The 25,158-nt window shown below is 41.6% G+C and overlaps 1 protein-coding gene and 1 pseudogene across 3 annotated transcripts in view; one reads left to right on the top strand and one right to left on the bottom strand.

The window, feature by feature from the left end:
* Nucleotides 1–1,508: 1,508 nt before the first annotated feature.
* The window catches only part of LOC100731064 (lysine-specific demethylase 4A), a 52,484-nt gene continuing 28,834 nt past the window's right edge, over nt 1,509–25,158 (top strand). The window contains exons 1-7 of one of the 3 annotated variants that reach the window (XM_063236301.1): nt 1,509–1,644; nt 4,683–4,858; nt 7,954–8,129; nt 11,932–12,046; nt 13,440–13,633; nt 23,834–23,883; nt 24,669–24,772. In XM_063236301.1, coding sequence (XP_063092371.1) covers nt 4,721–4,858; nt 7,954–8,129; nt 11,932–12,046; nt 13,440–13,633; nt 23,834–23,883; nt 24,669–24,772 — 777 coding nt within the window. In that variant the 5' untranslated portion in view covers nt 1,509–1,644; nt 4,683–4,720. Of the gene's footprint in view, nt 1,645–1,704; nt 2,012–4,682; nt 4,859–7,953; nt 8,130–11,931; nt 12,047–13,439; nt 13,634–23,833; nt 23,884–24,668; nt 24,773–25,158 lie in introns of those variants that run through there. The other 2 variants (XM_063236300.1, XM_063236302.1) reach the window with 2 other exon arrangements.
* LOC134473047 (mitogen-activated protein kinase kinase kinase 19-like) lies at nt 13,092–24,673 on the bottom strand (annotated as a pseudogene).

Genomic DNA, 25,158 nt, shown 5'->3' with positions numbered 1-25,158 from the left:
AGTTTAAGCTGGCTTCAAACTCATGGTGATCCTCCTGTTTTAGCCTCCCAAGTCCTGGCATTGTGTAGGTTGTCCTTGAACTCACCAAGATCCTTTTGCCTCAAGTGCAGAGATTACAGGGGTGTGCCATTGTACCAGTGGCAGGGATCAAACTCACTACTTCACGCTTGCCAGGCAGGCACTTAGGCCACTGAGCTAAATCCCCAGCCCCTTTTTTGGTCTTTTTGAGACAAGGTTTCTCTATGCAGTTCAGTCTAGTCTCAAACCCGCAGCAATCCTCTTGCCTCAGCCACCTGAGTGTTACGATTACAAGCTTGCAATACCATGTCCACCTTTTTTTTTTTTTTTTTTTTTTTTTATCGGTACCAGGGATCAAACTCAAGCCTGCCTGCTTGCAAGGCAGGCGCTTATGCCACTGAGCTAAATCCCCAGCCCAGCTATTTTTTTTTTTTTTTTAAAAACAGCGTCTTGCTATGTAGTCCAGCCTGTATTGGAACTCATTATGCAGTCCAGGCTGGCTTCGAACTTGCAGCGATCCTCCTGCCTCAGCCTCCTGAGGAGTGCTAGGATAACAGGAGTGCGCCACCGCATCTGGCGAAACCGGTTTTCAGATAGCTCTTCCCGGGACACTACGCTATCACTCAGCCACGGTTAAGTCTGCACATTTTCTGAAGTCTCTGCTTTGGTTATTAACATTTGTTTGACACATGAGTATCCTATAATGCCTCCTTCCCTATCCCTCGACAAAGTGAACTCCCTAGGGCGACTCACTACCCCTCAAGAACTGCTCCTAACAACTTCTAGGAATGCCTTGCAGTTCACGAGAGCCTCTAATGATTCCCAGACTCCCCCTTTCTGCCCCAAGAGCTGTTCCTAATAACCTCCGAATCCCCGCTCCGTAGAGAACTACCTCGTAATGACTTTTAAGAACAGACCCTCCCTCGGCTCTGCTCTAAGGACCCCCGAGGCTCCGTCTCTCGCGAGAACTGCTTTTTTCAGGTACTGGGATGCTCGCCGGCTGCTGAAGGGGTTCCACCCACGTAAGCCTTTTGTTTTAAAAACCGAGACTATTTTGGGCAAATTGGGCTCTTGGACTCCGCAACCTCCCCAAAGAGCCCCCATTACCATTTTTTACCTCAGGCTAACGGGCTATTCACCCAAAGAAAACTCGGACCCCACTTTCTTTAGATTTCCTATGAAAACCTCCCAGCCCCAACCCACCTACTCCACTAGCCCATTTCTGGGTGCTCGCCTCTTTTAATCCTGATTGGGTACAAGAACCTGAAGGCCATTTATGATTGGCTAACTCCGCGATTCAACCCAGATGATCAGTGGCAGCGGTCCCCAGTGGAACAGCGTTTCCTCCTGGCAACAACCCCTGCCTGTTTTCATAGGCTGACCAAATTATACACCCGGAGTTTGGGGCGGTTGCAGTGCGTGGTGATTGGCTGTTTGAGGGCTTTCAGCCGCCTTTGGATTGGTTGACTTTGCGGGACGCTGTGCGGCTGCGCAGAGACTGACTCTCGAAGAGGCGGAGTTTCGTCTTTTCGCCTGGTGGAAAAGCAGTGGGGTCGGCTAGTGGCGACAGCAGAAATCGAGCCTGAGCCCTGCTGGGGCTTTGGGCTTTACACGAGAAACACTGAGGTTTAGATTATTTTTAGGTTTTTTGTTGCTGCAGCCGTGACCGTGAGCTTCGGTGGGGGAGGGGCAGTGGGGTGGTTCTTTCTGTGTGGAGTGATGGGCGTATATTTAGGCGAATAGGAGAAGGAATCCGTTAAATCAATCTTGAGATTGGCTCTTTCCAATCTCTTTATGGTCAATCGGCTTCGGGAGGGGGGGCGGGTCCTCTAGGCCTTATTTTCTTCTTCCTGCCGCCGGCCCCCATTCGTCCAGGCGGCGGGGCAGAGGGGCTGTACCTTTACGCAGTGAGATTCGCCGACTTGGGAAATTGAACTACCTTTGGAAGGATCCGCGCGGAAGCGACTGCCTGAGAAGGGTGCGAGAGTTCGAGGTATTAGTTGGTGCAGCTGCTTTTATGGGATGGTTAAGCACCAGGCCTAGTGCTTAGCGTTTCGCTTGCATCATCTGAGTTAATCATAGCAACCCTGCAGGGTAGGGGGTTGGGATCCCCATTTTACAGGTGGAGAAATTGAGACTCAGCTCACACAACCAAGGTCATTCAACTAATAAATGGCGAAGACCGGCTCTATATTTAAGAGTTCTGGCCGTGGAGCTGGTGCTCTTGAACCGCTTGGCTTTGTTGCTGGGTGCAGGAGAGGTGTCAAGGGCCAGGAACTTTCCCTACGGTATAGGTCGGGGAATAGGTCGGGGGAAGAGAGGCGTCGGGGTGGAGGGAGGAGGTAACAACTGAGGCCAGGTTGAGAAGTCAGTTATTCCACAGTTGCTGAGTGCTTACTCAGCCCTGCATTGTTCTGGGTTCTGTGCACACAAAGATGAATAGAGCCAGAGGCAGTGAAGCTCCATCACGTCCTTGCTTTCAAAACCCCAGACTGGAGGCCTCTGTTCTTTATCCACATGGTGATATATTTTTATAGAATTCACAAAAGTAAGATATTTTGGTTTTTTTAAAAAGAGCCCCCTCTCCCATGGATTAAACTTCACTTCCTCAACACTTGGATATGCCCTTGTAAAGGCCGAGGTCCAGGTGGAGTTGAAGATTTAGGTGACATAGAGTGATCCGAAGTGCACTAGGGGTGTATTTCCTGGTATGTAAAACAGTGATAATAGTGTACCTGCCATGCAAAGTTCATGAAAAGCACCTGGCCAGAAATAACTTATTTTGGGTGGAATGGAAGCCTGAGAGTTGTGGGTGGTGGGCTTTGTTTTCCACCTTAAGACAGTTTTGCTCCAGGCCATCTCCCAGATCTGTTACTAGATTGCCTTTCCCGGGAGCTTGAACTGTTTTCGTTTTGGGTCCCTGCCCAGTTCTGCTCCTAGTCCCTTGGTGAAGTGTAAGTAAAGGAAAGGACATTTTGAATGAGCTCTGCTAGACTGGTGTGCTTTATCCTTTTTTTTTTTTTTTTTTTTTTTTTTGTCTTTTTGAGACAGGATCTCCCTATGCAGTTCAGACTGTCCTTGAGCTCACTTCGTAGCCTAGGCTGGTCTTGAACTCTCAACAGTCCTCCTGCTTTTAGCCTCCTAAGTTGAGATGGTCTTTTGCAGTGATGGTAAACCTTCTAGAGCTTTCAGTAATACAAATGGCCCACTGTGGCACATGTGCCTGAGGTTTGCTACCACTGGTCTATTGTGATATTAAGCAGTGGGGATATACCTACTTAGTTGGGATTCCCATTTAAAAAACCATCAGGTACTTCATTTGGCTTTCTGCCGTCCAGTCCAGCTACAAAGTTTGCCCTGAATTGCCAGTTTACTGCCTATTTCAGTTTTGTCGTTTGGTTTCTAGGTACAGTGCAAATGAACTTGTTTAAGTACTGCTGAAATTGTACTTTTGGTTTAGATATGAGAGCAGTTTCATTATGGGGTTTTTAAATTGTGCTGGGTGTGGTGCATGCCTGTATCCCAGCATTCAGGAAACTGAGGCAGGATTGCTTTGAATTGCAGGCCAACCTGGAGTACACATTGAAAGATAGTAAGACTTTGAAAAATCAAAAACAAAACAAAACAAAATTGTTAGTCATGCTGCTAATACCAAATACTTTTTAGCTTTTTTTGTTTGAGAAAGGGTCTTCGTATGTTGTTCAGGCTGGTCTTGAATTCATTATATAGCTTAAACTGTGTTGAACTCATAGTGATCTACTGCAGTTTCCTGAGTACCAGTACCGGGATTATAGGGTATGCCACCATGCCCTGCTACTTTTATTACTTTTTTTTGGTTTATGTGTGATAGGAAGGACGGCCAGCTACTTTTTAACTCTTAAGTGTTGTAATTTTATAGTCTGGTTAATTTTTAGAATCCTGTTCTAAACTTGTATCCTAGAAAATACACATTGTTTACTTTTTGTGGGTGTGTGTTTTAAAATCTTTCTTTCTTTTTTTTTTTTGGAGAAGGCTCTCTATGCAGTTGGGGTTGGCCTTGGGCCGACGTTGTGGTCCAGGCAGGTCTCGAACTCTGAACAATTCTCCTGCCTCAGCCTCCTAACTGCTGGGATTACAGGAGTGCTGCACCACCATGCCCAGCTAAGACATTGTTTACTTTTAAAATCAGATTGTAGTATATAACATTTAATATTCTGAGAGGTGTAACTACTGAAGTTGAGTGAAGAAAATCTGGATTTGGGCAGGTGAGCTTTAAGACCAACTAAGATTTGGTTTTCTTTTTAACTGAAACAGTGTCCTGTTTAAATGAATTTGAATAGGTGCAATTTTAATGCATCAGATTCTTTGGAAGTAGAAGCTTTTCTTTGTGTACTTCCAGTTCATTTAAATAACATTCCTGGAGGCAGTTTCCAGGTGTGAGATCTTAAAGCTTCTTTAGAATTTATGCATTGTTGGGGATGGGGATTTAGCTCAGCGGCATAAGCACCGCCTTGCAAGCAGGCGGTCGTGAGTTCGATTCTCGGTACCGGTAAAAAGAAAGAAAGAAAGAAAAAAAAAAAAGACGAAGAATTTACGCATTATTACTGTTTTCTGCACCATTATTGCCAGCATTTAATTTTTAATAATATTTTGTGTAATTTTATGCTCTTAATGTGCTTCTTTAGATTCTTCTCTGAGCAGTCTGACTCAGAAAGGAGGGAAAATGGCTTCTGAATCTGAAACCCTGAATCCCAGCGCTCGGATAATGACCTTCTACCCAACCATGGATGAGTTCCGAAACTTCAGTCGGTACATTGCCTACATTGAATCTCAAGGAGCTCACAGGGCTGGATTAGCCAAGGTAAGGAGTGAGATTGTTCAGCGCCGCTTTTGTGACCTGGTGGCACTGAGACTTTCCCTCCACCTGAAGTCCAGAGAGTCTTCCTGAGAGTTGGGTGGAGCAATGACTTAGTATACTGTGTTTCATTTGCAAGTTAATCCCTGGTTGTTAACGTTGAAAAGCATCTGTTCTTTTAGGTAAGAGGAAAACTAGTTGTGGCATGGTGCCACGTGCCTACAATCCCAGGACTTGGGAGGCTGAGGAAGGAGGATTGCTGAGAATTTTGAGGCCAGCCTAGTTTACATAGTGAGTCCAAGGCCAGCCTTAGTGGTTTTCATGTCACTGAGCAGTGTGTCACCTGCCTTTGCTTGCTCTTTTTTCAGTCTGTGGCACCCTAATAGTAATTTGGCCTCCCATGTGGTCTTTGATCCAGGGAGAGAAGGCTCTGGGCAACTAGTGTGAGTATTTTGGTTTTTGTAATTGGAAATTGGTTTCTGGTTTGTGCTACCTTTTTTGGTTGGTTTGTTTTGCGAGAGGGGCTCACTATGAGGTTCAAGCTGACCTTCCAACCCAGTTGGCAGCCTAGGCTGGCTTCAAACTTACAGCAGTCCTCCTATCTTAGCTTCCCCAGTGCTGTGATTAGAGACATGTGCCACCATTTCTGGCATTTTTTTTCTTTCCTTTTTTTTTTGTATCAGGGATTGAACTCACAACCTCACACTTGTCAGGCAGGCACTTAAGCCACTGAGCTAAATCCCCCCGCCCCATTTCTGGCTTTTTTCTTTTTTTTTTTTGTATTTTTCTTTTTTATCGGTACCAGGGATCGAACTCAAGACTGTCTGCTTGCAAGGCAGGTGCTTATGTTGCTGAGCTAAATCCCCAGCCCCTGGCTTTTTTCATTTGAGTTGAATTAATTTTTTCATGAGCCAAACCAGCTTTTGCTGTGTTTTGTTATAATCAAGGTCTGAGTCCCTAAAAGCTGAACAATTGCATTTCTGAAAGGATCTTCAAGGAACTGAAACTTACGGGATTCAATCTGCCAGGAAGAAACTTTGTTTTCTGCATTAGCTGTTTAAATTTCTTACCACACGTATGTTGCCACTTTTTTAGTATGAAATTAAAAAGCAAGGACATTGATTACAAAACCGAGTGTGGTCTGTGGATACTGAGGCTCAGGAGTATCGTCAGTGCTATATGCAGAGAGAGTGTGGCCGGGTTCACCAGCAGGTCAGAGCTGCAAGACCCACAGTGCAGCTTTCCAGCACTTTTTGTTCATTTTGTTTGTTTATGCCATGTTAGATGAAAAAATTGAACAAAAAATCCAGTTACAGAAGTTTTGTAAAAGCTAAACTTTCTGTGCTTTTCCAGTGTAATCTCAAGGTAACCTGTGCTGTTAGCTCCTTCCACACTTTTTTCTCTCCTCACATAGTATTGTGGCACATAGATGTTTATTGTAAAGCAACACACGTAGATGCTGTTTTGTTTTTAAGAGACAATGGATTAGCTGGGTGTGGTGGCCCATGCCTATAATCCTGGTACTCAGGAGGCTGAGGCAGGAGAATTGCCTTGACTTTCAGGCAAACCTGGGCTACAGAGCAAGATCCTGTCTCAAACCCCCCTTCAAAAAAACAAACAAAAAAAAAGAGAATGAGTAAAAATGGATCATGCTGTATTTTTCTGTGTTGGTTCATTCTTTTTTCTCATGGTAACTGGTTAATTTAATACCTTTGCTATAGAACTATACTTATGAGGATAAACAAAATGATAGCAGTAGGCAGATAAAAGCTCATACCATTTTCTTCCCATACTTCTATGTGTATATATACATATATGTGTGTATGTATATATATTTTTTTTTAAATTTTTTTTTTTTAATATTTTTTAATTTTTGAGACAGAGTCTTGATATGTGGTTCAGGCTATCCTTGTACTGTGTAACCCAGGCTGCTGTCAAAATTGCAGTGATCGGGGCTGGGGATTTAGCTCTGCGGCATAAGCGCCTGCCTTCAAGCAGGCAGTGTAAGTTCGATCCCTGGTACCGATAAAAAACGAAAAAAAAAAAAAGTTGCAGTGATCCTCTTGCCTCAGCCTTCAAAGAGCTGGGATTATGGGTGTGTGCTACCACACCCAATCATTTTCTCCTATATGTAAAATGTGACTTACAGTATTCATTAATTTTAAAAAGCTGTATAATGTTTCATAGAGTGCATCTACCTTAATTTATTCAAGATTCAGTTTTTTTTTTTTTTTTTTTTGTTGTTGTTTTTTTGAGACAGATCTTGCTGTGTAGCCCAGGCTGGACTTGTACTGTGTAGCCTAGGCTGCTTTCAAAATTGCAGTGATCCTCCGGCCTCAGCCTCCTGAGTGCTGGGATTACAAGGGTGTGTCACTAATGCCAGCTCCGAGATTTTAAGTTTTCAATATTGGGGGTATAGTGTAGTGGTAGAGCACTTGCCTAGTATGTCCATCCCCCTCGTACATCAAAACAAAACAAAAAGGGGTACAAGGTTAGGCTTTTGATTTAAGGATGTTTAGCTTTCTGGTGCCTTATTTGTGTCAGTGCCTAATCTGCTTTTGAGGGTGTGCTGTATCTACAACTAGTAAATCCCTCTCTTGCCTTGGAAAAACAAAGAATGTTAAACTTTCTGTAACTATACTGCTGCTGGTGTGTGACAGTTGACCAAGCAAGTCAAACTAGGTTTTACCTTTTACTTTTTTTAAAAAAATAAATAAAGCAGTGGGCTGTTAGACCAAGAGACAATCAAATCTTCAATATGGGAAGATAGGCTGAAATCACGTATTTATTCTAGGCTCTAGGTCTTTGCAGGTAGGAGCTAGTTGGTAGCAGAAGTCAATCAGGGTTAGCATGGCAGTGTGAATTTCTGCTTTGGGATTAGCATGCTTAAGTGAAAATCTCTTTCTAGTAAAATGAACTCTTTGGCTCAGTAGTCTACATACCTGTTGAATTCTAGCTTACCAGTTTTTGTGTGTTTTTTTTTAGTACTGGGAATTGGACTCATGATCTCATGCTTGCCAGTCAGATGCTGTGCTTCTATGTTATTTCTCCAAGCCCTGACTTAACCAGTTTTTGTCTGTTTATTTTTGTGTCCGCTGTAGGTTGTTCCCCCCAAAGAATGGAAGCCACGCACATCCTATGATGATATTGATGACCTGGTCATTCCTGCACCCATCCAGCAGCTGGTGACAGGGCAGTCTGGCCTCTTTACTCAGTATAACATACAGAAGAAAGCCATGACTGTTCGAGAATTCCGCAAGATTGCCAATAGTGATAAGTGAGTGGAAATACTATCTCTCCCTGTCACAGCATCTAGAAGCTGGCATCCCATTCCCATAGCTATCTCCAAGACTGCTTGCTTCTGAAGAACAGTTTCATCAGTTCTAACTTATTTCCCTTTTTTTAAAAAAAAATGGCACTGAGAGCCGGGTGTGGTGGCTTAGGCCTGTAATCCCAGCACTTGGGAAACTGAGGTGGGAGGATCGTTCCAAGACCAGCCTGGCTACAAAGTGAGCTCAAGGCCAGCCTGAGCTGCATAGTGAGACCCCGTCTCAAAAAAAAAGACCAAAAAAAAAAAAAAGGCACTGAGGATTGAACCCAGGGCTTTTGCACTGACCTATATCCCTAGTTATTTTAAGTTTTTTTATTTTAATTTTGAGACAGGGTCTTTCTAAATCACTAAATTCCCCAGGCTAGGGGCAAACTTGGAATCTGTCTGCTTTAGCTTCTTGGAGTATAGGGTTACAGACATGTACCACCAGGCCTGGCTGGCTCTTTTTATAAACTATTTTCTCCTCTTAGTTCTGTGTTCCGATCTAAACATGTCTTTATTCTTAAACATGTCTTTATTCTTAAAGTAGTTTAATTTTTGTATCAGAAACAATGCATTAAAAATTCTTTAATTTTTTTCATTGTCCTGGTGTTTGGATGCAGGGCCTCATTATACTAGCGAAGTACAGTACATATATCATATATCATCATATATAATCATATATCATCATGGTTTGTCATTTCTATTTTGACATTAACAAAATAAATAATTACCAAGCTAGTTGTTTTTTATCACCCCATTCTTTGTCATGCTTACAATATTGTCTCAAATTGTTTTTGTTTAGTCCCTGTTTTCAATCATTTTTCTTTGTTGTTTTTGGTACCGGTAATCGAACTCATTACCTTGTGCTTGCCAGGCAGGCACTGTGCTGCTGAGCTACAGCCCATTCTTTGTTGTTTTTAATATTTAGCTCTTACCCCATTGTAGATTAACAGTGAGTTTTTGTGTGTCCCTCATTTGGCCTTTTTTTTGGTTTTGTTTTTGCAGTATTAGTGTTTGAAATGTGAGTCTTTGTAATAGCTACATTCCAAGTTATACTTCTTTATTTATTCAGGGTTTTGTTAGGTTACTAAATTCATTGTCCAGGCTGGGCTCTAATTTCTGATCCTTCTGCTTTATGGCCTCCTGAGTCCCAAGTAGCTGGATTTACAGATGCGCCCAACATGCCTCAGCAGCCTTTTCTTTTTTCTGCTTTGCAGTTCTGGTGATTGAAGCAGAACTCCGAGCTACATCATCAGCACCCTTTCCCCCTTGTAGTTCAGGCTGGCCTTGCACTCACTGTCCTCCTGGCTCAGCCTTCCCAGTGCTGAGATTACAGGTGTCTGCTACCACGCCTGGCTGTTCTTCCCCCTTCTTTATTTAACTTCATCTTGAGTGTGGTCTTGCCAAGTTGCCCACATTGGCTGCAGTCCTTCTACCTTAGCATCTTTTTTTTTTTTAAATTTTTTTTTCTTTTTCTTTTTCTTTTTTTTTTATCTGTACCGGGGATCAAACTCGTGACTGCCTGCTTGCAAGGCAGGTGCTTATGCCGCTGAGCTAAATCCCCAGCCCCTGCCTTAGCATCTTGAGAAGCTGGCATTGCAGGCATGTACCATCATACCCGCTTTCTTTTCAAGTTAACCAGCCCTATATCTGTTCGCTTCGCCCTGATACATGTATTTTTTGTGTGTGGTATTGAAATTTGAACCCATGGGGCTGTATCCCCAGCACCACACCCTGATTTTTTTTTTGTTTGTTTTTGTCTTTTTCTTTTTTACCGGTACCGGGTATTGAACTCACGACCACACACTTGCAAGGCAGGTGCTTATGCAGCTGAGCTAAATCCCCAGCCCCCACACCCTGATATGTAACAAGATTTTTTTTTTTTCTTTTTCCTTTTTTGCAGTACCTGGGATGGAACTCATGACCTTGTGTTTGCCAGGCAGGCACTTATGCTACTGAGCTAAATCCCCAACCCCTGTAATGAGATTTTTACCACTATTTTAGTTTGTATAACCAGCCAGCTTTAAGAGAACTGACAGATAGAAAGATGTATTTATAACGATTGGTTGAAAGTAGAGGAGTTACTTTAAAAGAGAACATGAATTTTCTAAAACTTATTAATTACTAGGTTAATATTATGGGGCTGGGGATTTAGATCAGTGCCATAAGCACCTGACTGGCAAGCGCAAAGTCAAAAGTTCAATCCCTGGTACCAAATAAAATACAAATACAATAAAATAGATTAATATTAAAATATAAAGACTGCCAAGTGTGGTGGCACACACTTGTAATCCCAGTACTCGAGGGGCTGAGGTAGCCTGCAGAGGTAGGAGGATCACTGTAAGTTTGAGGCCTGCCTGGACTACATAGTGAGACTGTCGGAAAAAAAAAATTCACAAAATATACATGTATACATGCATATATGTGTGTGTGTGTATATATATATAAAATTGTGTGGGCTCAGGGTGTGTCAGCAGTGGTAGAGCACCTGTCTAGCATGAATGAGGCTCTGGATTTGATTCCCAAAAATAAACAACAAAATTCAAGAAGGAACACAATATTGAAGATTTCTTTTTTTCATTTTTCAGTTTCATTTTTGTCTTTATGTCTACTTTTATCCATTCATAATTCTTTTTTTTTTTTTTTTTCCTATTTTAGTAACAGTCTACATTAGTTCTTCCCAACTTTTCATGTATCATAAGGCTTGTTTATTACTGTTTAAATGCTGCATAGCCTGGGCCTGGGTACAAGCTTGTAATTCCAAGACTGAGAGGCAGAGACAGGATGAATCCAGCCTGGGCAGTTTGGGGAGACCCTACTTCAAATGTCTCAAAAAATGGTTTAGGGATATAGCTGAGTATGAAGGACCTGGGTTCAGTTTCCAATAGTGAGGAAAAAGGTTGCATAATAACTTTCAAATTGTGTGAAATCTAAGAAAATGTTTTGGAATACTTGGTATGTGATTATTAAACTGAAAAGTATAGCTATTATGCCTCCATGTATATATCTTGCATAGGTAGATTTAAATATATATGTATTTCCCTAATTAGAATATTGATCTGCAAAAATACATTTTGTGTTGTAAGTATGGTTTTACATTTTTACTGAAATATTTTGGTTTTAGTCATAATTTCTCTGTTGATAGTTACTGCAGAGGGAGTTAGGACCATGGCAGGAAGCTTGGAGAGGCTCCATGTTAGCCAGTCTCCACTCTACATTCTGACTGGAATTGTTCCATTTTGGTGGTCTTGGGGATTGAAATTCCTATCTCTTATATTTTTTATTTTGAGACAAAGTCTTGCTAAGTTGCCCAAGATGGACTCAGTCTTGGGGTCTTTCTGCCTCAGTTTCCTGGAGTGCTGGAATTACAGGTGTGTGTCAAAGTGTACCCAGTTGATGCTGGCTGTGTTGTCTGTGGATATGTAGGGATTTGTGTCCCTCATTATCAAATGTTTATAAGCTTGTTTTCTTCCCGTGTAGCCAGGCTACACCTGAAAATAGCAGGGTGTAGTTTAGGTGGCTTGTTTTCAGAGAGTTCCTAAAGGACACTCCCTAAAGGCAAATGGGTTCAGGTCTTTACCTACAAGTCGGTCACGGGGCCCACAGGGATGCTCTAGAGGTTTGGGGGTCAGGATCATGTCTTGTTCATTTGAAATGTCTTGCTGCAGGGAAGCCCAGGGAGTGGGGGATTGTATTTTACACCGTTGGTAATACTTAATAAATTGACTTTCTTGTAAGTGGCTAATACTGCTTTTTACTTTAAAAGGTACTGTACCCCACGCTACAGTGAGTTTGAAGAGCTTGAGCGGAAATACTGGAAGAACCTCACATTCAATCCTCCCATCTATGGTGCAGATGTGAATGGTACTCTCTATGAAAAGGTGGGCCTCTCCTGAAACCCTCCAGGCTGCATTTTCGGAGTTTGTAATATAATAATATCGCCCTTCCAGGCACATAGTAGGCATTTAAAAGCTTTCTGGTGAATGGGTAGAGGAACAAATGCAAGGCCTACCCCTGACTGATACACTTACTGACTTAATGGTTGGTGCTTTTGCATGTGACTGCACTTTCTTTCTCCCTCTTTGCATGTGAATGGGGTGGTGTGGTGCTCTTTTCTGGGGCTGTGAGGCATGGTCTGTGGGTGGTGGGTGATGAATTCTTGAAAGAGTGTGATGGATCTCATGAAATGACAGAAGCAGTGTGGTTTCTGCAGGAAAAACAGATCCCTGCCTGAGCTAATGAAAGGGATATGTATTTAAGAGGGGAAGCATTTAGCTTTTCAAAACTCTCATGCAAGATTCTGTAGCGAGGGGCTGGAGATTTAGCTCAGTGGCATAAGCTCCTGCCTTGCAAGCAGGTAGTCGTGAGTTCAATCCCCCGTACCGATAAAAAGGAAAAAGACAAAAAAAAAAAGATTCTGTAGCGAAAGCTATTTTAGCTAGTTGCATTGGCTTGCAGTGGAATTCTTTTTGACTTGAACTGCCTCAGGATGGTAGTAGGCGAATAGTTAGGACTGCCTTTGCATGATCAGTCAAGGGGCATTTCTGAATTATCGCACAGAATAATTTTTCACAATTTATGGGGTGGAAAGTATTTATTTGTTTATTTAGAGACAGAATTTTGCTATGTAACCCAAGCTGGCCTTATTCTGGCAGCAGCTGCCTGCCTCAGCCTCCTGAGTGCTGGGATTATAGCCCTTTGCCACCACGCTTGGCTGAAAGAATTTATTTACCAAATGAAATTTGAAGTTTGTGACAACCATTTTGGGGAATGGTGGAGTGAAGCTTGTAGGGATGAATGTTGGGTAGGTGCTGTGAGGATCCACAGATAGGGAAATGAAAAAAGAGGGCACAGTAATCCAGGACCTGCTCATAAAATGACCCTAAAGACTTAGCTTTAAGAAACTGAAGTGAAAAAAAGCCACACTATTGTTAATTCCCATGTTTTCCTTTTTTAGATTTTTTAAAAAGTTACAAATGGTTTGAAGATTTCTTTTGGAGTTAAGTTTCTTTAGCTTCCATGCAGTCTTCCTCCTGGAGTTCAGAACACGTGATCGTCCCCCTTACTCATCGTCCCTCATGCTGGTGTTGTTTGTTCAAGGCGGCATTTTCCCTTTGTAGGCATATAGATCCTTCCCCATGCAGCTGTGCAAGTGAGCAGGCATGCTGTGTTGTTGGAGGTGGCTGCTCACCTGAGGCCTTCTATGTGGTTTGCAGGTTCAGAGCGTCAGTTTACCCTATGATGTAACTGCCCCGGCCTACCCTTTTTTTGCAGCATGTCGATGAGTGGAATATTGGCCGGCTGAAGACCATCTTGGACTTGGTGGAGAAGGAGAGTGGGATCACCATTGAGGGAGTGAACACCCCATACTTGTATTTTGGCATGTGGAAGACATCCTTTGCCTGGCATACGGAAGACATGGACCTGTACAGCATCAACTACTTGCACTTTGGAGAGCCAAAGTCCTGGTAAAGTCAGCCTGCTGTTGGAAATGGGCTTTTCTCCCTTCCTGTACCTGGAAAACACTTCTTTGCGTGTTAAAACACAGATCCTACTGCTTAACTTTTGGGGTAGAGCTGGCATTCTGTTTTTGAGACAGATAATAAGATGGTGTTGAAGCTTGGACATGCTTGTGGGAGCAAGGCTTTCAAGAATAGCTGTACGGCATTGGGAGAGCTGGTGTCAGCTGAGTTACTGGGAGCCATGGAGCTTCGGCTGACCCGCTGCTCTCTGACTTCCGAGGGATGAATTTTTTCCTTCTTTCCTTCCTTCTTTCCTTCCTTCCTTCCTTCCTTCCTTCCTTCCTTCCTTCCTTCATTCCTTTCTTTTTTGCTGCTACTGGGAATTGAACTCGGGACTTTGCCAAGCAGGTGCTGTGCTGCCGTGCTTAATCCCCTGCCCCTCGAGGGATTTCTAAGAGATAGATTCTCAGGCTGGAGTCATTACTTCTGATGATAGAAAGCTTTCTTTCCCTCTTGGAAACATCATTTTTTCATGAGCAGCAGTATGCTTACCACAACTGTGGATCCAAGAGGCTCAGCAAGTGTTTCCTGCTCTCCGGGATGATGCGAGTCTTGGGAGATAGATGGTTCTGCTCTCTGCTGCTCTGCCCTGTCCCCAGTGTCCGCGGGCTTTTACTGAAGGTGCTGCACTCACAGCAAGCCCGGCAGATGAAGTCCTCATCTTCCCACGGGAGGAGACGGGAAGCAGAAAGTAGAGTGTGAGCAAAGCTCTGAAGGGCAAGTAGTGGTACCTAGGGCCACTTAGGAAGAGCGTGTGGGTGGAGCATGTGGGAAATGGAGAAGCCGCGAGGGGGGATAGCAAGCCAAGCTGAGTCCTGAACACTGAGTCGGATGTAACTGGGTTCATGGTGAATGGGGGAAGGTTTGTGAGAGAGAGCCGAGGGAAGTGAGTCTGGGATCTGGAAGCAGAAGAGCAGAGCTCCTGGTTGAGAGCGGAGGGCACAGTTGTTTAGGAGCTGGAGCCCGCAGGAAGAGAGTGCTAGGCTGGATGGGACTCCGTGGACCAGTAAGAGCACTAGTGAAACCATAACCATTAGCATTGCTGCTCCAGCATCTTCAGTCTCCTCTCTTCCCAGGGATTTTCCTTTTTTTCAGGTGCTTTCTAGTTTTTTTTTTTTGTACCTGGAATTGAACTCATGACCTTGCGCTTACCAGGCAAGCACTTAAGCCACGAGCTAAATCCCTAGCACTTGCAGCTTCTAGAGCCATTTGAGCCTGTGCCTACTGACTGACATTGTCTTATTGCTTCTACTAGATGGCTGGATTTGGAGAGTCTGTAAATGTTGCTTTTGCATTCTCACCATTGTTTGCTCCTCAAATTCCCTGCCTTTGGGATTGCAATACCCAATTTATCAAGAAAGATTATCCAGTTGTTACACAGACTTCCTGGAGCATCTGAAATGAGACCTCCAACCTGAGTTTGGTGGTACACACTATAATCCCAGCACTCAGGAGACTGAGGCAGGAGGATTGCCCAAATTCAAGACCAGGCTAACCTCTGTAGCAAGACTGGGTCTCAAAAAACAAGATAAAACAAAAAATAATGAGATGGGCACTCTAGAGATTTCTGTGCAAAGTTGTTTGATGGATCTCAAAGCCCTCAAGTTGACTTTCCTCCTGTTTCCTTTTCCTGATGAAGCTATTTAGGATGACAGGTTTTTTGTTTTGTTGAGTAAGTTTTTTTTTGAGGTGGGCTCTTGCTGTATTGCCCCAGTTGGTGTCTACCTCCTGAGATCAAGCAGTTCCTCCTGCTTCAGCCTCCCCAACCCTGTGACCACAGGATTGGGCCACTGCACCTGGCCAAAATAATCTCTTGGATACTTTCTTTCTTTTCTTCTTTCATTCATTCATTCATTTATGTCTTTTTGATATAATGTCTCACTATGTAGTCCAGGCTGGCCTGGCGCTCACTTTGTAGCCTAGGCTAGTCTTTTTTTTTTTTTTTTTTGAAGTGGTGATCGAACTCACAACCTCAAGCTTGCTGGGCAGCCGAGGCTAATCTTAAACTTGCAGTGATCCTCTTGCCTCAGCCTCTTGAGTACTGAGATTATAGGAGTGTGCCAGCACACCTGACTGTCTTGGACGGATTATATAAAGGTTAAAAAGTTTCTGTGTTTCACAATGTAAAGTTTAATAGTTTTGGAGAAGGCACTGTCCCACTTTACTTGACTTTTTTTTTTTTTTTTTTTGTCTTTTTTCCTTTTTATCGGTACCAGGGATCGAACTCACGACTGCCTGCTTGCAAGGCAGGTGCTTATGCCGCTGAGCTAAATCCCCAGCCCCTTTACTTGACTTTTTGAAGAGCAGTTTCTGTGATGTCTATACACCCTAGTGGGTGAAGGAGTAATTAATTACTGAGTAATTAATTTACAGTGTAAATGTTACAGTGTAACATTTATGCAGATGAAGGACAGTGGGCTCAGCAGCAGCAGCAGCAGCAGCTGGGGGCCAGGACCCTCCATGTCTCTTCTGTCTCTGCCTTACTTTCTGTTGTAATATTTAGATCTTTGATTCCTTTCAAATTTAATTTAGTACACAGTGAAAAGTAAGTGTCCAGTTTTAATCTTCAGCATGTGCAAACCCCGTTTTTCCAGCACCATTTATTAAAGAGGCTGTCTTTCTTCCAGTTAATGTGTTTGGCACCTTTGTCAAAGATAAACTGGCTGACTGTGTCTGGAGTTGTTTTTGTATCTTTTTAGATGGTCTGATTTTGCAGTTCAGGGTGACCTTTAGCTCACTTTGCAGCTCACTTTGTAGCACAGCCTGGTCTTGAATTTGCAGTGATCCTCCGGCCTTAGCTGCCCAAGTGCTAGGAATACAGTCACATGCCACCATACCTGGCTTGCTTCTTTATCTTCTAATTGATGCCTCAGATCTGGGTTTTTTCTTTTTCCTGGCACCATGCTGTTTTTATCATAGTAGTTTTATAGTGCAGTTTTTTATTGTTGTTGTTGTTGTTGTCTTTTTTTTTTTTTTTTTTATTGGTTGTTGTCTTTTTGAGACAGGGTCTTGGTATGTATTTCAGGCTGGCCTTAATTCACTTTGTAGCCCAGACTGGTCTTGAACTTCCAATGGTCTTGAACTTTCAGCCTTCCAAGTGCTGGGATTACAAGTGCGTGCCACCAGCCCTGGCTTTGTAGTACAGTTTTAAGTTGGAAATTGTGATGTCCCCTGCCTTCCCTTTGTTGGCCAGAATTACCTTTGCTATTCTAGGTCTTTTGTTTTCCAAATGAATTTTAGGATTGTTTTCTCTAATTCTGTGAGATACGCTATTGGCATTTTGATTGGGATTGCATTAAATCTGTGTAACAGTTTTGGAAGTGTGGCCATTTTCACTATATTGGTTCTTTCTACTGAAGAACAAGGAACATCTTTCCATTTTTTTTTTTTTTTCTTTATACAGTTTATTTAAAACTAACAACAGGGAAACTGAAAATGGAAATATATAAAGTAATAGAGAGAGATTATAGTTCATGGTTAATCAAAACTGTAAACACTAGAATAGGTTCTCATTATTTAAAATATTCTTCTCATACATACGGATAGTACCTCAAGCTTGAGGGTGCTAATAGGTAAGATTTTTAGTGACACTGCAGAATCTGGTTAAGACATTGAATTTCCAGTAGGAACACAAGGGTCTCAACCATCATTTCCCACAGGTAAGCAGTAACATCATTTGTAGACCCTGGGAAGAACCTTGTGTGTTCACTTATTTCTCGTCACAAAAGAGTGCTTCAGAAGCCGGAAGGCAGAGGCCCCTCATGCTGGCCCACTGCTGGGCACATGGCTCACAAAGTCTGCTGCATTTCCTGAGAAGTGGTCTGGCAAAGGAGGTGTGCTCCACTATAAAACATGGCTGCCATCCTGTGCATGGAAGCCAGCGGAGCCTTACCTGTGGCTGTCACAAACAGTGCTTCAGATCACTCTATTTCTTGCCGTAGCCGGGCTCATTGATGACTTTGGGATCATCCAGTATGGAGTCCATGCGTGAACTTCATCATGTCACTGTGAGTGCCATTTAAGCCTGCCCCCAGGCCAAAAGCTTGACACAGCCAGAATCCGCTTTATTATTCCAGTTGGCAGTAGTATAACATTATTTCCTTTGATATCTTGATGTACCACACAGTTCTCACGGAGATTAGCAACACCTTGCAGGATTTGTTTTGTATATTTACTATGTGTAAATATTATGTCAGGCAGTGGCCCAAAACGGCCTCTAATGCTAGAGATCGAGCCATCAGGAATAAACTCCATGAAAGTGCTTACAGTGTTCTCTTCCAAACACGTCCCCAGATAGGCCACAATGTTTACATGTTTCAGCGCTTTGAGCAAAACTACTTCTTCCTGAAGTTTTCGGTATTGCTTTTCTTCAGAAGCCAGTTTATCAGAGGTGTCCAGAGTTACTTGTTTTACAGCTATTAACTGCCCTTGGCTAGTGAGACTAAAGTACACCCTTGGTCCACAGGATAGATTCTTCATGCTTCAAACTATTTTCAGAAAACATCCTCTTTTCATTTGAGGTCAGAAATTCCTTCTCCTCACATACCCTGAACCCATTACTGTACCTGTGTATTGTGGTATTTGTCATCTTTCTAATGCTTTTTTGGTATTTCCTCTCCTCTCAGGACACAATTTAAGTTTTCAGTACCTCTTACTTGCTATTATTTGGCAAGACTTATTATCTTTTTATAACAGCTAGTAGTTCTGCAGCTAGATAATCTAATATTTCCATTGTCAATTTTTCATTCTTTACTGAATACAGAATTTCTTTGGAAATTGAACTTGTATCCTTCAAAGTTTTTCCAAACTGACTTATTTGTTCAGGATCCAAAGAATGTGCCCAGTGTTGATATGTTTGAAAAGATGTGCTTTCTTGCTTTTCTTGGAAAGAAACTTGCAAGTGTTTTAGGTTTATCTAAAACGTCAAATTCTAGGTAATCCATTAACATTTGGCTGTCATTTATTTTTGAGAGGTGTTTGTTACTCTGCTTTTCTGGCAATGTGAGCTCCATAGAACTCTTCTCAGTGGGCGCGGCCCAGATGTTTTCCAAAGGGGCACTTTGGGTCTGATGATGTAGCTTTTCAAGTTCTTGCAGATCACTAAGTCTCACGGTGAGTATGCAGTGGTTAGAAATGTCTTCATTGGAAGACTCTTGCATGGCAGTTTCTTCCACAATGGATAAATCTTTGTGTGTGTGTGTGTGTGTGTGTGTGTGTGTGTGTGTGTATCTAAAATCTTCATTAGATAGGTTGTGTATCTTTTCTCTCACAAATGATATTTCTAGTACAGTTTTTTTAAGAGAGATTATCAAATGTAGTTCAGAACCCACAGGCATGGTACCTTCATATTATTTTCATACCTGCAGAGAGAAGAAAGATGTTCTAACATGCCTTAAGGGTAGCTCTTGTCTCCTAAGTTGAGGATGAGTAAGCCTTCCTGGGTTTAAAAATTGTAGTAGGCACTGTCTAAAACTCTTTGTAGGCTAACAATTCCATTTAAAGTAACATTTATTATTGAACATTTACTGTGTGTATCAGGCACTTTTTTTTTTCTTTCCAGTTTTTACTGATTTTGTTTTTTTTTTTTCCCCAAATCAACAATGGATAAATCTGAAACAAGAAGGAATTGGTTCTATTCAGGGGCCTTCTCCAGAGTCTGGGCTGAGCTTTATCTCTAGAAGTTAGAAGGTCATTTCCTGGAGATTTTATCTGCCAGCCCTGTACCATTGCCATTTTCAATGTCTTGTAGGTTTCTACGTGCAACATTTAAAAAAAAATCTTTCCATTTTCTGATACCCTTTTTAATCTCCTTTTTCAGAGTACTGTAATTTTCAGTGTAGAAGTCTTTTACTTCCTTTGTTAGACTGACTCCTAGTTATTTCATTTTTTTGGATGTTACTGTGAAAGATGTTTCTCTAATTTCTTCTAGTGAATTTGTTATTCATGTACAGGAAAGCTGCTGATGTGGTGCATTCTATTTGCCTGTATCTTACTGAAGGTTTTTCTGTCTGTGTTCATTAGGAAAATAGGACTGTGGTTCACTTTTTTGATTGGATCCTTCTCTGGTTTTGGTATCAGGATAATGCTTGCCTCCAAGAATGACTTTGGGAGTATTGATTGCTTAATATTCATTCAAGACTTAAAGTACCAACAACTTTGCTCAGACTAGAAGAAATTCAGGCATTGTTTTGGAATCTGCACTAACTACACATGCAGTGAGGACAGTATTATGCTAATACAGTTGATTTGCTGCTGCATTTGTCTCTTGTCGATTTTTAATAAACAGCAGTGCAACTAATATTTGGACATTTTTTATAGTATTATGTTGTCAGGCACAACCTTTTTTTTCTTTTCTTTTCTTTTTTTTTTTTTGTCTTTTTCCTTTTTATCGGTACCGTGGATTGCTCACAACTGCCTGCTTGCAAGGCAGGTGCTTATGCCGCTGAGCTAAATCCTAACCCCCCCTTTTTTTCTTTTAAAACCATTTTATTCAAATATAGAAAGAAAGAAAAAAAAGATGAAAAAGAAAAAACTCCAACAAAATTTCAAAGCACATCAATGGGGGGGAACAATAAGAACATACATTGAGCATTGTCATCCCCAAGTCATTCACCCAGAGCACAAGACATCTGCCTTTAATTGTGTGAACAATACCAGCACAAATCTGTCTCTTCAAAATTAGTAGTGTAACTCTTTTAACTAGTGTTTTTTTTGGTCTTTTTCCTTTTTATCAGTACCGGGAATCGAACTCACGACTGCCTGCTTACAAGACAGGCGCTTACGCTGCTGAGCTAAATCCCCAGCCCCTTAACTAGTGTTTTTATATATACATATACATACACATATGTTTTTTCTTTCAGTTTGTCACACTAATGAAACATGATATTTATGCATGTGTGTCCTATTTATTTCACTATTGAGTATGTTTTCAAGGAGACACAGCATTTTATTTCTCCTCATACCATTGGTGCTCCTTGTTTACCTGACTGCTGCTTCTTTAGTAAAGTCATTTTTGATATCAAAGTGATTCTCCTCAGGAATTTTCCACTGGCCATATTGACAATAGTCCTTTGGTGTCTAGCTAGTTTGCTGCCAGAATAAGTTCATGTTTATTTTATTTTTTTTTTTAGAATAGGTTTAAAAGAACTGCCTTGGTCACCTTTCAGGAATTCTTGGTCCCAAACAGGGATATCATCTGTTCACTTCAGTCTCATCCTCCTTGGGAGGAGGAGGGTCATCCTTGTGGTGGGTACACCAATAAGTAACTTTGTTGTAAAATATGGCAGCATTAACATGTGGTAGAGGAACTGGGTCATCTCCTTCATCATCCATTCCCAAATCTTGCAGTGTAGTCTTGTCACAGATTGTTTGGCAATTTCAACATCAACTTCACATATCTCTTTTAGAACTCTGCAGCTTAATTGAAGGTACCTAGTGCCTACGAGTAATGCATTTATTCTTCTCAGCGAAGAAAGTCTTAGAGCAGTCGACCCTCTGGTGTTTGTTCTCTAAGAGGCCTGCAGGCCTGAGGTAGCAAATAAAGCCTGCATTTGATTTTTCATGTCCATTAATCTTTGTTTTATATGTCATTGGGTGTGCTGGTATTTGGTGCATATATATTTACGATTGTTATATCTTCCTCCTGGATTGTTGCCTTAAAACTTTACTCTTTCTTAATCAGGCTTGGTTCGAAATTCACCTTGTTTCATATAGAATAGCTATCTGTGCTTTTCTTTGGGTTACTATCACATGGAGCATTGTTTTCCATCCTTTGACGATCAGTCTATGAAATTCTTTTAGAATTAAATGTATTTCTTGTATGCAACATATTATTGGATCTTACTTCTTGATTAGTTTTGCCAATCTCTTTCTTTTGATTGGTGAAATTCAGCCCATTAACATTGATGATTTTAACATCTGATTTATCCTTGTCATGTTATTTTCCCTTTTATTCTTTTCAGTTAGCTGTTTGCGTTTGGTGGGTTCATTATGTTGGACTTCATGGCAGAGTTGTCCTTGGTATTTCTTTCTAGAATGTCCTGCAGAACATTTTGGAGTGCTGATTTGGTGGTCACTAATTTCTTCAAGTATTCTTTGTCATGGAAGTGTCTTATTTCTTCGACAGTTTTGAAAGATAGTTTTGTGGGGTACATCAATCTGGGTTGGAGGAGGTTTTCTATAAGGATTTGATATCCTTCATTGCAATCTTCACTGAGGGTTTGTGTTGAGAAGTGTGGTGTGATTCTGATGGGCTCCTTTATAGTTGATTTGTTTCTTTCCTGTAACAGGTTTTAATATTCTGTTCTTGTATGAGTTTATAGAATCTTCACTATCATTTGCTTCAGTGTAAATTAAAATTTTTTTGGTAATGGCTAATTGAACTTTTATATATGCCTTACTTATCTCTATGTCAAAATCTTTTTGCATTTTTGGACAGTTTTTCTGTTATTGCTTTTGTGAACAGGTTTTCTTATGTTGCTTGCGCTATCTCCTGCTTTTTCATTGACTGATCAATCTTGTTTGCATCATCTAGCAGTTGTTGAATTGATGTTTTGTGATCCCTTGATACTTTTCAGAAATCTTTCTTTTTATGATTGCTAACCGCAATCCTGTTTTTATACCTGATCTTTTTTTGTTTTTTTAATCAGTACCCGGGATTGAACTCATGACTGCCTGCTTGCAAGGCAGGTGCTTATGCCACTGAGCTAAATCCCCAGTCCCTATACCTGATCTTCTGTTCTCACATTGGCTCATTCTGCTAAGCATATTTCAGTGCAATTTGTAATCTCCTGGGTATCTATTTAAATTGCTTTCATGGATTCTACTTTTTTGCTGTGTTGGGAGTTAATGATGTCCATCATTTTTGTAAGCTCCTTTTTTTTCTTTTTAGCTTTGTGTCTTGAGTCACTTACCATATCTTTCACTATGGTCACCATCTGTGAAGTTATCTGAGAAATTATTTTTAATTTGATTTTTTTCTAGAACCTTGTCCATCTGCTTTGTTACCATTTCAGGTAATTGAATTGACCTCTGGGTTTGCCTCTGGTGAGCTGGAAGTCTTGGGTTGCATCTTGATTATGTGTCTTGCCTTTTTTTTTTTTTTTTTTTTAAGTTTAATTCTTGGGTTGATGTTCGTAAATTGCTTGTGGCAAGTATCTTTATTGCTGGTATTTAGAACCTTTAGGAAATGACTACTTCTCAGATGTCTTCCAGTCGTAACTGGCTTTTGAGTCTGTTGCAAGATCCTACCTCTTCAGTTTATTGGTGATGAAGAGTTGCTGCGTGCTTGACCCAGCCCTGGTTCTTTGGCACTGGTAGATAGTATTTTTTATGACTCTTTTTAGGACATCTCAGTCTTGGCATACCAGGAAGAACAGCTGATTAGAACAATTATGTCCCCTTGGCTAAAGTACTACAAGGAACAGTAACAATAGCATAAAACACAGGCTGGAAAATAACCAAACCATGATAAGCATTAATTTCCCACCTTTAACTGTGAACTATATGTGTGGTTATATAATAATCAAAAACAAACCAGAAAATTGTATACAGTAAATATTCTTTCAGTATGGTGATTTTACTTCAGAGGAGAAAATTTAAAAGCAGTTAAGGGGAAAAATACAGGAATAGAAAAGGAAGAGGTTAGAAGAAGGCAGTAGGATAAAGGAAGAGTACACAAACTTCGGGAAACTGGTGAAGAAGGCAGTAGAGAAAAAAAGAAAAGCCCAGCAGAACCGAAGAAGGACAACAAAAAGCCATAATGTGTTTGTACTCAGAAAAAGAAACAAAAATGAAAACAATGCCAAACAGAAATAAAATTTTAAAAAGGAAGAAAATGAGGAAAAATGTCAACTTCAAAGCACAGGTCTGCTGTTACTGCTAGACCACACAGAGAACAGATCCAGGTTGATTAATCCCAGCAAACCAGCTATAGATTTACAGGTGTGTGCGTGTGCACATGTGTAGTGAATAATCCACATGCAGTGCTCAGATCAGGGTGGTTGATACAACCTTTACCTCAGACATAACCATTTCTTGGTGCTGAGATGCTGGAGAACGTTCTGTGTTGTCGTCGAGGTGTCTTGCATGTAGTAACAAGCCCCTTGGATCCTCTTCTGAGCATCTCTTGCTCTCATGTCATTGCAGGTACTCTGTTCCACCCGAGCATGGAAAACGCCTGGAGCGCCTCGCCAAAGGTACCATTTTTCCTCAACATGTTAAGTAGGACCCACCAAGAAGCCGTGTTGCTGGCCCCATAATATCCATTCTCTGTGGTCAGTGTGGTCTTTCATAGGCCACCAGGAGGGACTGAGTACAGCTGCAGGTTGCTCCTGTCACAGAGCAGCTTCAATCCTAGTCTTTGTGTGTTCTTTCCCAGAAGGGATTTAGTCCTTCCTTTGACGGTCACCTGAGTTCCCCTGAGCATTGGTTTCTTTGGCCAGAAAAGTACAAGAGTCATATAATTTCTTTCTTTCTTTTTTTTGGTGCCGGGGATTGAACTCGCGACCTGATGTGTGCCAAGCAAGTACTTATACCGTTGAGCTAAACCCCTGGCAAAAGTTGTATTAAGTATAGTTTCTCTGCCAAAACCTCAGATGTTAAAAGTAAAAATTGACTTAGTGTTTGTTTTTTTTTTTAAAGTGGACCATGACAGAATTGTACATTCAGAATTTTTTTTCACGCGTCAGGTTAGATTGTGTTGTAGATATGTTATTGACAAAAGTCGGAGGACACAGTCTCAATCTTTTAGGACTGCAGAAAGTCCTAGTTTCAAAGCTGTGTAAGAATAGAGGGACCTTGAATGATCTCAGTTCCCACTGGCGAATATTAGAACCCACCCAGAGCCAGAAGCCTCCTTGCACATCAGGTTGATGATTTGTCCTGTTTATCAGCCCGATGAAATCCACAGATGAAGTGACGGAAGTGTTACAGTCAGTGGAGGAACACCATGTTAATTCTGTCCTCTGGTCTGTTTAAACAGGCTTTTTCCCAGGAAGTGCTCAAAGCTGTGAGGCTTTTCTTCGCCATAAGATGACCCTGATATCCCCTTTAATGCTGAAGAAATACGGCATTCCTTTTGACAAGGTGAGCTGGTGTGACGGACAGAGTCCTTAGACTTCCATAGAAACCACCTTTCTGGTCTTTGGACTTTATTCTGGTTCATCACTCTTTCCCTCTGATCTGCAAGGGGAGACTTTGATCTAAACTGGCTAGTGTGCCTTCACACTGCAAAGGGAAGAGTCAGGTTCTCTGCAGTGTGTTAATTGGAAGGAGTTGTTGATTATAGCTGTGATGTACATGTGATGTGTGAGGCTTTGCGTTTTATACAAGGCAGCAAAACTCCAGTGATTTCTCTCTCTCTCTCTCTTTTTTTTGTACTGGGGATCAAACTCATGACCTTGCGCTTGCCAGGCAGGCACTTGTTTCACTGAGCTGTATCCCTAGCCGAAAACCCCAGTAATTTTAGAACC

The sequence above is a fragment of the Cavia porcellus genome, unplaced genomic scaffold, assembly GCF_034190915.1.
Source record: "Cavia porcellus strain 051 isolate PalLab524CR breed Dunkin Hartley unplaced genomic scaffold, mCavPor4.1 scaffold_25, whole genome shotgun sequence".
NCBI lineage: Eukaryota > Metazoa > Chordata > Mammalia > Rodentia > Caviidae > Cavia > Cavia porcellus.
The sequence above is the reverse complement of the archived record's forward strand: the minus strand, read 5'-3'. Positions and strand labels throughout refer to the sequence as shown.